Source organism: Oryzias latipes, chromosome 6, assembly GCF_053564925.1.
Source record: "Oryzias latipes strain Hd-rR chromosome 6, Olatipes_Hd-rR_3.1".
Taxonomy (NCBI): domain Eukaryota; kingdom Metazoa; phylum Chordata; class Actinopteri; order Beloniformes; family Adrianichthyidae; genus Oryzias; species Oryzias latipes.
The window spans coordinates 9363734-9376320 of record NC_136242.1 but is presented as its reverse complement, the minus strand read 5'-3'; the positions used below and the strand labels follow the sequence as shown (position 1 = coordinate 9376320).

The following is a 12587-nucleotide window of genomic DNA, read 5'->3' as shown; positions in this document are numbered from 1 at the left end:
AATTCGAAAAAGCATTAGCAGAGGGGAGGCGGGGCGATGACGTCACTGCTTTCTCCGTGTGTCCGGCTGCTGACTGACGCACACACGCGCACCAGGAGCAGACTGTGTTAGCGGCAGAGACGAGGGTTTTGTGATGGTTGTGAACTTCTGATGAGTTTCCACAGCTTCTCAGGACTAAGTAGCTGCATGTCCGCCTTCTGCGGTCCTCCTCCGGACGCACCGCGAACAAGCTTTGTTCTTTGGACCGCCAGCTGCCTTCGCACAGCGGAGCGCGAAGCTCCGACGATCGCTGAAGGCGGAAATGCTGCTACGATCTGAGAAACCATCATATGAATTTGTGTTTCCAGTGGTGTCCAGAACAAAATAAAGACATGTAATTCCCAGATATTTACACATTTATTTGCAGCTTTCCGGTGAATTTGCTGTTTGATTTATTAAGATCCAGGAATCCAGGTTTGACTAGGCCAGGTCCAGCGGTTTTTGAACAGGACCCGGTTTTACGTAATCTTAATATGAAAAATGCAGCAGAATGTTCCTTCAGCTCCCTCGCGAATCAGAAGCTGTGAATCGTAAGCAAACTTTAGCGTCGTCTGACCGCACGGATTTAAAAACATATAATCGAGCAGAGCAGGCCGTAAAATATTAGCATAACTGTTATAAAAGCACATTATGAAGATAGTCTCCTGCAGCTTCGCGCTGAGTGAGTGTTTTTGGTCCAACCAGCAACGTTTAGCATCGAGAAATCTGCTGTCTGTTGATGGAGCTCCACCTGTCATCAAACAGCAAATTCAGCGCGAAGCTGCAGATAAATGTGTAAATATCTGTGAATTACATCAGTCTTTATTTTGTTCTGGACACCACTGGAAACACAAATTCATATGATGGTTTCTCAGATCGTAGCAGCATTTCCGCCTTCAGCGATCGTCGGAGCTTCGCGCTCCGCTGTGCGAAGGCAGCTGGCGGTCCAAAGAACAAAGCTTGTCCGCGGTGCGTCAGGAGGAGGACCGCAGAAGGCGGACATGCAGCTACTTAGTCCTGAGAAGCTGTGGAAACTCATCAGAAGTTCACAACCATCACAAAACCCTCGTCTCTGCCGCTAACACAGTCTGCTCCTGGTGCGCGTGTGTGCGTCAGTCAGCAGCCGGACACACGGAGAAAGCAGTGACGTCATCGCCCCGCCTCCCCTCTGCTAATGCTTTTTCGAATTGAATATTGTGACAACTTGCGCGGGGTGGATGTTAAAATGCAAATGCAATCCCCTCTTTGCATTTTCGTTTGAATTATGACACAGAATAAGCGGTTTTAAGTATAAAATGAAAAAGCATTTTGAAATATTGCTTTTTCTTTTTAATTTTGAGTCAAAAAATGCAGTTACATTTTGAAAATTAAAAAGCATTTCTGTTAATCCATTTTAATTGTCAAATGAGACATTTCTAAATGAATTTTGGTACACATTTACCAGGGACCTTTTTGAAAATGAAATGTCAAATACCATTTTCTTTATCATTTTAATTAAGTGACAGAATAAGCTGTATTGAGGAAGGAAATGAAAAAGCATTTTGAAATATTGCTTTTTCTTTTTAATTTTGAGTCAAAAAATGCAGCTTCATTTTGAAAATTAAAAAGCATTTCTATTAATCCATTTTAAATGGTCAAATTAGACATTTCTAAATGAATTATGCTACACATTTACCAGAGAACTGTTTGAAAATGAAATGTCAAATACCATTTTCATTTTAATTTTAATTAAGTGACAGAATAAGCTGTGTTGAGGAAGGAAATGAAAAAGCATTTTGGTGGATTGCTTTTTCATTATATTTTTGAGTCAAAAAATGCAGCTTCATTTTGAAAATGAAAAAGCATTTCTGGTTTTGACTTTGCTTTTTATTTATGCTACATAATCGCTTCCTTATGTTTCAGGATATGTCAAGTTGCCATATTAACTCATGCTCTGAACATAACCTGGTCCGGAGCAGGTTTAGTTGAAGCTTAGTTTGTTTTCAGAGAGGTGAAGCAGCATGGCGTGTACATTTGAAGATGATTTAGTGGATGAAGAAGCTCAGATAATACTTTTTCCACAGTGAGAGAGTGACAAGACCATGTATGGATGTTGAAAAGATAAACTTTTTTACTTTGATCTAACTTAATTATTTGCTTCAGTTAAGATAAATCATTTTTTTGTTTGGTTACCTTAAAAATAACACGTAGTTCTCAGACAGTTATTTTACTTTCATTCAAATTAATTCAATTAAGTAGGTCTAACTTTGGTGCTGCTGTTAGATCGGCACCGCAAGGGATTCTGGGATATCATTCCCTTTTCCTGTCTGGACGGATTTGGGTTTAAGTGTGGGTTTTTGACCAAATGTGTTTAGTTGTTTAGCTGTTTTACTGTGTTTTGCCGAGTTATTTTGTACTACTATGCTTACCTCTCTGCACCATGAGGGAGAGTGAAAGAGAGAATGATGAGTTTTTATAGCACCCCTACAAGTTTCTAAAGTAATGAAAATGATGAAAAATTCTTTAATGAATTTTTGCACTCCGTGAATTTTTTTCCGTCCTTTTTATTGTTATAAAAATGAGCATATCTGCCGGCTCAAACTTAGACATATGCGAGTTCAAGAAATATAAGTAATTAAGATGATAAAAAGATTAATGGAGTAATATGACATTTAGTTAGATAAATACGTAAATTGGAGTTGTATAAACAATTATTGAGCTTTATAGACGTAAGAAATTAGGTTGAATAAATGTAAGCAAATTATTTATTACCAATAGAAGTAATTCATTTAACTTGGCAAAATTGGATACGTTATATATATCTATATATATGTCTATATATAGATATATAGATATATATATGCGTCACAAGGAAAATGGAAACAAGATCAGAAACTTGTGCGTTCACTTTTTTGTTTTTCTCCAAGCAGAAACTCTTTCTTTTGATGATGCAGCCGTGTTAATTTTTTGATGGACGTATAATCTTCATACGCCGTCATTAAAATCTCAGACTCCATCTCACTGAAGTATAGCGCTTTCTTTTTTTCACCACGCTTTTCCATGGTGACTCCAGAAATCGGCGATTTATTAAGCATGTCTTTATGTACCTGCTGTGCACGTGCATTAAACCAGGGTTACCAAGTCCAGCGTAATTACGCCAACTCATATCCGGTCTTTTGGAACCGACATACCCAGAGTAAGCAAGTTCAGGGGGATTTCAGCCAGAGTTTAGGCTTAAAGTCAGGGTAGTTTAAACATGCTTCCTGGAATACCCCCCAGAGCTCAGTTTGCTCCTCTGGTCACCTCCGGGACCCGCCCCCAGAGTTGTAGCCCCATTTCAGCTCCCAGCAACCCCAGCACACACTTCCTGGAGGCAGCACACCTGATTCTCATTCATTCATCAACCACAGCACACTTAAGCACTGCGCCACACTGAGTACAAAGTATTGTCTGTACCACTCTGCCTTCTTTACCGAGCGTTATATCTGGACCTGATCATCTGTCTTCCAACCCTGTTTCTGACTGCGTTTGCCTGACGCCTTCACCGACTCTCGCCTGGATCCTGACTAACCCGTCTCTCCTCTGAAGATCTCATGCCTATTATTGACTCCTGCCTGCTTGACCCTGATTTACTTTTGTGGACTTTTAGCTGAGCTAATAAACCTGCTGCATTCGTTCTTGAGACAGTTTTGGTGGTGTTCCAAATTTCCATGACATTACAGTTTTTCTTCTAAGGCTCAGGGAAGGAAATTAAAAGCTCCAAAAGGAATTCAAGATCTTTTGGTATTGTCACTTACCAATGATTTGTGGCCAATGGCTAAATTCCAGTGAGATAAAGCCCTCACTGCAGAAAATGTGAACGTTTTAAGAAAAAATCTGACTGATCCAGCAGGGAACCTTCTACTAATGAAAGCAAAGTCATTGGTTGGAATCATCAGATTTGCTTCATGTAAAAACAATAACAACACATGTAACCCCAGTGAGCCTTATGAACATACCCTGCCCTCCACACCATACCTTTTTGGAGTTGGGCAGCTCTTGGTGCTGCTCTGCATCAGTGTAAGAAAGTGGGACATTTTGGTCCAGATCAGAGGTTCAACAGGCAAGTTGTGTTTTGGCTGAATGGAGTGGATTCTCCCCATCTCTGCTGCAATCAATCTGTGGAGAGAATTTATTTTCACAGATAAGCTTGGCCGAATCTGCTATTGCACAAACAAACTGTTATTATAGCAGAGACACAGCCTCCTTTTCCATTTAGTCTTCTTATCTTACTCCAAAAAAATGGGCCTTGTCGAACATGTGACCTTTTAGAGCAACATTTGAAGGTGGGACATGGAGTTTTTCAGTTTTCCCTGCAGAAGCAGAGCGTGCTGATTGATGGCTACCGTGGCCCTGGCTGCTCAGCCTTGGCTGGCCGTGTTGTGTCCTACTATCCAGAGGAGTGAATAATGATGCTAACCAGTTATTATCAGAGCAAGGAGTCGCACAGGGGCGTGAAAAAACAGCATTGCTCACTATGAAAAGTGATTATAAATAACTCAAATATTAAGAAAACACCTGAATCGGCAAAAATAAAGAGGTCACGTTACACACTAAGAATCAAAAGAAAAAAAAATCTTCTTTAAGGTTTGTACCATTATTCAGCACCAACTCACAGTTTAGATGTCTGAGACTTGGAATCAACATCATTTAAGTAATTTAAACAGTTTTCTTTGACAATAACATAGCTATTTTTTTCTATTTGCGTTACAAATGGTTTGTCTTTGGACAATCTGATAATTAAAGACGGATGTTTGATTAAAGCCACAGCTAAAGAAAGGCAACAAGCAGAAGAGTCTTGTTTGGGCAAACGTACACAAGGAATGGACATCAGACCAGTGGGAATCTGTGCTTTGGTCTGATGAGTCCAAATTTATGATTTTGGCTCCAAAGACTGTGTCTTTGTGCGACACAGAAAAGGTGAACAGATGGACTATACATGCCTCGTTCCCACCGTGAAGCATGGAGGAGAAGGTGTGATGGTGTGGGATGGCTTTGCTGGTGACACTGTTGGGGTTTCAGTCAGACAACTCATGCAGTAAGATATTTATTTTCACACTCTTTTAGTAGTGGAACTGCTATGTGTGACCCGGCACCATTGACCGTAGGGCCGCTCCTGTTTGAGTACAGCGCCACAAAGGGAACACACTATCTAGATAGAAGAGGGAAAAAAAAGAGCCAAGCAAAATTGAACGTGGAGCCAATGTTGTAAACACACTGTAGGGAACTATAAATTGAACCTGCCATGAGTCAAACCTGTAACAAGGACATCAACTTAACATCCAAAACCCGACGCTTCCACTGGCATGCTATGATACAAGCTGAAGTAACATCCATAATTTTGACGCTTCCATCTGAAGTACAATGACACGAGTTTAAGGCCATAAATTCAATGTTTCCATCTGCATACTAAATACGGGCTAACGTAACATCCAAATTCGAGCTCCATTGGCATGCTAAATACAAGCTTAAGAACATCCTGAATTTGAGGCTTCCACCTGGCAAATAGTATTCAAACATCCATAATCCGAGAATTTTTTTTTTCCATTCTGCTGCTAACATATTGGTTGAGTTAAGTCTGAGTCTCTTTGGAATACGGAGGAGGTCCACTGCCCCATCACTTTCAGAGCAGAAACAGGTACGTGGAGAGCAGTCGTCGTTGCGGCACCAATTCAAGGAGTGCAGGGCTGCAAAGCCGCAGGATGAGCAGACACTGTGGAACTTAGAAGCCAACTTTGTCAAGGGTTTTGCGTCATCCGCCAGAAACGGAAGTGCTGACCGGGGACTAAGGGTCGCAGGCTTAGGAAGCGATGCATGGATAATATGCATAATAATGTTAGTCTTGGCAATAATATATAAATTACTTAGAACTGATCAGTTTTGGAATGCTTGGAATAAAAGGAATAAAGGTGCTTTTAAAGAACAAATCTGAGAAAGTGATATCAAGTAGTTAGTTTAAAGAGAAGGTTCTATTTGTGTATTCACCACATCATAGAAAGCCATCTTGGTCCACCTGATTCTGGACCAAGCGAATTAAAATGAGAAAATGAGCCACAGATGCTACATAAAGAGACCAATGACAAGAAAAATGTCCACAGTTGACAGACGGGTCCATAGACAGACCAATCCAAACGCTGGTTAAACTATCGAATGTACACAGCAGCTTCAACAGAAAAGATACGAAAACAGAGAGCCCCATAACAAAGCCAGCATCGAATGATGGCCAAGAGTCACATCCGGCTCCTAAATAAAACAATAACAGAGAAATACGCCAAAAACCACAACAAATTCAGCCAGCATGAGACGAGGTGGTCCAGACGAGGACCACCAGCCTTGGGGCGGCCGTGGTACAACGGTAGGGCGGTCGACCCATGATCGTAAGATTGCAGGTTTGACTCCGACCTTGCATGCCCATGAGTCGAAGTGTCCTTGGCCAAGACACTGAACCCAACTTGCCTCTGGTGGTAGGCAGGCGCCTGTGTTTGCCAGCACAGCCGCCACCAGTGTGTGAATGTGTGTGTGACTGGGTGAATGTGTGTGTGACTGTGACCTACCTTTTAGGTAGAAAAGCGCTATATAAGTATACACCATTTAAGCCATGTGTGAGTGTTTGTTAGACAAAGGACATCTCAGGCCTAAATCCCCAAAGGTATTTCTATACTAGCTAATAACATTTTCTGACGAGACCTGTAAATGGACGGCTGCTGGAGCAGGTGATCTTCCAACACTGATCCTGGGATGAACTTGTAGCAGATGCCGTTCTGGAAAGTGCAGTAGATCTCTGGACCACAGCCATGCGCGTGGAACACCTGCAACATCTTCACCTCCCTGTCCCGGCTGACGTAAAGGTCCGTCATCCTGCCATTGATTCGTACCAGGACACAGCCGGACTCCTGAAGAGAGCCGACGAAGCAGCCGATGAGCTGGTTGGTGATGCCTTCTGTGAATGCCTGAAATTAAAAAAAGAGATTCTTATGGAGATGTGGGGACATATTAAGTGCAATCATTGAGGTGTTTTTCTGGTTTAAACAGCATTAAGTCCTTAATCTGCTGATAATATTCTCTGTAATGTTTTCTTTAAACTGTTAAACTGATCAAAATGAGCAGTAGCAGCCAGACAAGCCACATTTTCCGGAAAGATCCTCATTTTTGCAGAATTCTGTTATTGCCTAATAAAACTGAAAGAAGATTTTGCTGCTCTGACTCCTAATATTAATTAGAAAAGGTCCTTCCCACGATTTTGCCTTAGTCACATACGGGAGGATAACCTGTATGGGGTTTTCGGCTTATCCGGGCCCATAGAGGGTCATAGAGAGGAGAGGCACCATCTTAAGGGAATCACAGGTGTGCCTTGAAGTTCACTTCAGGCCTGTGCGGCCACCTCAGAAAAATGGAGTGTACCATTTTTGTGCGTTTGATAAATATATTGCAAAGTATTTGTTAGGAGACTAGAAGTTACACACATTTATAACTTGCAGGTGATGCTGACCTTACACCACACTCTCAGCATTAGTGAGATACTTGCTGACTGTGCTGAAAAGTCTGCATGCACGGGACACGCCCAAAGTGCTTGTAGGATGTCTGTCCACACAAACTGCTCTCTGATTGTCTAATTTTACAAGGAACGCGCACTTTTACATGTAAAGCCCTAACGGGCCCTTTGTAAAGTGCGCAGGACTTGAGGAGGGTTGAAAAAGGCAAAAATCTGTACAACACGCCTGCGTCCCGTCCCCAAACCAGATCCCTTCCGGCCCCTGGCTGCGCCTAGAAATTCTGTCCATAAAAACAATGAACAGAACCGGTGATAAAGGGCAGCCCTGCCGGAGTCCAACGTGGACCGGGAACAGGTCTGACTTACTGCCGGCTATGCGAACCAAGCTCCTACTCCGGTCATACAGAGACCGGACAGCCCTCAGTAAGGCTCCCCGGACCCATACTCCCAGAGCACCCCCCACAGGATGCCACGGGGGACGCGGTCGAACGCCTTCTCCAAATCCACAAAACAAATATGGACTGGATGAGCGAACTCCCACAATCCCTCCAGCACCCTAGATAGGGTGTAGAGCTGGTCCACTGTTCTACGACCAGGACGGAAACCGCACTGTTGTTCCTGAATCCGAGGTGGAGAGGTGTTCCGGGCATGTCCCACTGGGCGGAGGCCCCGGGGAAGACCCAGGACACGCTGGAGAGACTACGTCTCTCGGCTGGCCTGGGAACGCCTCGGGGTCCCCCCAGAGGAGCTGGAGGAAGTGGCTGGGGTGAGGGAAGTCTGGGCATCTCTGCTCAGTCTGCTGCCCCCGCGACCCAGTCCCGGATAAGCGGAGGAAGATGGATGGATGCTCTCTGAGTGGTCTACAATCTTAAAATTTAGTGCGGGCCACCTGCGTGGTCTGTACAGGTTTGCCAGTTTTTTACCCGCAGACTCAGGTTTCAAATCATTTTTTTTGAGTATGTGCGGCATTTTTCTTATAAAAGAGAAAGAGCAAATCAATTAAACCGTCGCAAAGATGCTCGGTTTGAATTTAAGAGCCATTGTGCAGTCATTACGGCCCGCACGTAATCAAAAATTAAAGCTAAAGTCCCAAATGTGTTCTCCGCATTCGTGCTCTCTGACCAAAAAAAACGTAAAATATGCATAAACGGCGTAATTCTCAACTGACCAAGCTCAAAAATGAATTCAGGTAAGGACCTGTCGCCTGAAACCCTCAATGGACCCAAGGAACACTTATGAATAACTTATAAGTATCACAAAAGAACGCAATTTTATACGTGGAAAATGTGCAAAATGTAGGTGGTGACTGTGTGATGTGGCCTTCGTGCATGAAGTACTTGCACAAGTCACATACATTGTGGACACCAACTCCGTATATTTCTCTGAACAGATGAGAGGAGGACCTTCAGGCATTTTCAAACAACCATGTTCCTGAAGGTACACAGCTCTTTTTGCCTCCATTGATTGATTTCATTTTTCTGTTATGCAGAAAGTCCATTTTGTTGTTGAAGGTTAAATTAAAAACACACGTTTCCATCATGGCAGTACAAAAATCTCACTTGAATATTTTTTTACTGCGAATGAAAGAGGGAAAACCGAATGAAGAAGTTTTTACAAAAACGTAGTTTTCTCTGTTTTAGTGTTATTATTTTGTTTGACATAAACAAAATAAGCATTTGGTGGTTAATGAGGAACCACTGAATGACATCCCATGCCACAGTGTGCTATTGTAATGTACACAGATGCTCTAAAATACTTAGACTGCATTACTAGACTTATTCTTGGTCCATACAGCTGCTATCAGACATTTCTCATTCATGCTGTGTTCCCAGGTGTGTTCTGTGCCTCAGATTGGACACAATAATAAACACCTGCTTACCTGCCCAACGGGTTGAGAGGGTGAAAAGAGTCAGGGCTGTTGACAGCTATTTGGTGAAGCCATGTTTCCACTAATGCGTTCAAGTGAGCCTTTCCTATCAAAATCTGTGTAAACGTGCATTAATGTGTGTTTCGGGCTTCTGCATTCTTGCATTAAAACCAGGTTGAACTTTGACCAATTTGGCAGTGACGTAGGGATGGCGTCCCCTTCAATTCACAGAAGTGCCAACCGTTTGAAAATTGATCGTGAAGGAGAGATGAATAATTGTGGTTTGAGCCCGGCTGGAATTCTATGACACCAAGTCTTTCAAATATCGGAATAGAGCTGTGAAAGGAAAAGCCCGGACAAAGATTCACCAGATTTGTACCGTTTTGACATTTCACACCAAACCTCCCTCAAACTATATGGGCTGGTTTAGAGCAGCTGTAGATCTGTCCGAATACCATTTGCTAAAAGCGAAGCCATGAAGAATGCCCGTTCAGCACGTTCTTGAACGCACCACACATGCCTGGTGTCAACGTAGCTTTAGTGAAATGAACACACAGCGTTCCTGTCAAATTAGGTTTTTGTGTTTTTTTCAGTATAACCCTTGTGCTATCCTAAGCACTTTAACATTGGGAGTTGGGTCATCTAGACCCACTAGACAGTGCTCTGAACCTTTTTTCTTCAATGATTTGTGATCTTCACTGGTGTCCATGGATTACATGAAATCTTTCCACCTTTATCCACCTTTGTCATGGTAGGGAGAATACGTCAATGCAAGGGTGGGGTCATCTAAGATAGCACAAGGGTTAAAAGACTAACGAAAATAACAGCTCAGGCCAAAAACTGGCATTTGAAAAGAAAACTCTTTCTTTGACACGGAGGGAAAGCACATGCGTGACAACAGGCAGCGTCCTTCTGCCGTCCAACACAAAACATCATGACAGTGACTTCAGGGACTGAGAGCTGAAGGAGAACTGCACATCCTTTGTGTACATTACTACACCCGGGCTGGACAGTAAGGTCACTCGAGCAATGAATAGTCGCCCAGAAAGTAAAAAAACCCTATTGCTCAGAAAGATTGGACCTTGAGTTTGCACATGGGACCAGATTGTCCTCAGATTGGACACTCTGAAAGTAAATACAAAGAAAATAAAAAAATAAAGAATCCCTCTTTTTCATACAGCTACTATATGTCAGTAAAGTGTGGGGAGCAATTTATGACAAATAATTTTAATTTCAGAAAAATTTGCTGCAACACGGTACTTGAAGCAAGAGAATGTTTGTTATCATTTCGGTAAAAAACTTTAGGTTTAAAGACATTTGTGAGAGATTGCGTGTGTGTGTGCATCAACAACTTGACCACACACACACACACACACACACACACACACACACACACACACACACACACACACACACACACACACACACACCAACACAAAAAGTTCTTTGACAAGTCAACTTTTAATCTGCACTCTTTCATATTACAGCCTTTACACTGTATGCAAAAACTTGCATAAAGATATTTTAAATTACCACATTTTGTAAATTTTGGTAAACAATTTATTAGATTTTTTTTTTTTGGCCAAGAATTGAAAAACTTTTTTTACCTTAAAAACTTACATTGAGACAATTAATTACATTTAATTTAGAATTAGTAGTGACTTTAGTAACTCTTTTTTTAGATACTTGCGTTGAATTCTTTTTACTTTGCTTTATTCCTTTTAAATCCTCATTACTTTGTTGTAGTTATTTATTTTTTTATCCGTTTTTTTTTTTTAAGTTTTGGACTTTCTCCTTGTTGGACCTGTTCCCTAAAAAAACAAAACAAAATGTATATTGTAATTTATGTTCTGCAAGTCAAACTTTTAATGGAATCTGTAAATCTTATTGACATAATCATATTAAGATGCCTATATTGACATGACCAAAGCTTGAATTAAAATAAGGCTTGGACACGTTAGTATAAAAGTCAAAAGGAATGCTTAATAAATGTATTATTAAGATAGAAATTGATTGTTCTTATCATATCAAGACAACTTTCTATATAAAATGTTATTTTTTGGGTAAAATACGTTTTCTTGCGGGATTAGAAAAATTTAATCCAATCGAACAGACAATATCGCTCTGTCCTATTTTTGTTTAGGAGCATTTCTGTAGAATCTTCTTTCTCTTTCGGCTTTTCCCATCAGGGGTCGCCACAGCGAATCATCCTTTTCCACCTCACCCTATCATGAACATCTTCTACCCTAACGTTAGCCAACTTCATGTCCTCTGTTAAGACATCCATGTATCTCCTCTTTGGCCGTCCTCTTGCCCTCCTGCCAGGCAGCTCCATCTCCAACATCCTTCTACCAATATATCCACTATCCCTCCTCTGAACATGTCCAAACCATCTCAGTCTGGCTTCTCTGACTTTGTCGCTAACACAGGCAACATGAGCCGTCCCTCTGATGTACTCGTTCCTTATCCTGTCTAACCTGGTCACTCCTAAGGAGAACCTCAACATCTTCATCTCCGCTACCTCCATCTCAGCCTCTTGTCTCTGTCTCACTGCTACCGTCTCTAACCCATAGAGCAGAGCTGGTCTCACCACTGTCTTGTACACCTTTCCTTTGAGTCTTGCTGGCACTCTTCTGTCACACAACACTCCTGACACTTTCCTCCAACCGCTCCAACCTGCCTGCACTCGCCTCTTCACCTCTTTTCCACAATCCCCATCACACTGAACTGTTGACCCCAAGTACTTAAACTCCTGCACCTTCTTCACCTCAGTCCCCTGTAACCTAACACTTCTACCTTGATCCCTCTCGTTCAGACACATGTATTCTGTCTTACTACGACTGACCTTCATGCCTCTTCTTTCCAGAGCAAACCTCCACCTCTCTAGCTGTTCCTCCACCTGCTCTCTACTCTCACTGCAAATTACAATGTCATCCGCAAACATCATTGTCCAGGGAGATTCCTGTCTTACCTCATCTGTCAGCCTGTCCATCAGCATAGCAAACAAAAAAGGACTCAAAGCTGATCCTTGGTGTAGTCCCACCTCCACCTTGAACTCCTCTGTCTGACCTACAGCACATCTCACCACCGTCATACTTCTCTCATACATGTCCTGAACTACTCTGACATACTTCTCTGCCACTCCAGACGACCTCATACAGTACCACAGCTCCTCCCTCGGCACCCTGTCAT

General features: G+C 42.2%; 1 protein-coding gene across 2 annotated transcripts in view; it reads right to left on the bottom strand.

Annotated features, from left to right (window-relative positions):
* LOC101175315 (ethanolamine kinase 1) overlaps positions 1-12587 on the bottom strand; it is a 41715-nt gene that overhangs the window by 26301 nt on the left and 2827 nt on the right. For both annotated transcript variants that reach the window (XM_023955589.2, XM_078948389.1), the window contains 2 exons: positions 6724-6986; positions 4015-4155 (listed from right to left, as the gene is read on the bottom strand). In XM_023955589.2, coding sequence (XP_023811357.1) covers positions 4015-4155; positions 6724-6986 — 404 coding nt within the window. The remainder of the gene's footprint in view (positions 1-4014; positions 4156-6723; positions 6987-12587) is intronic.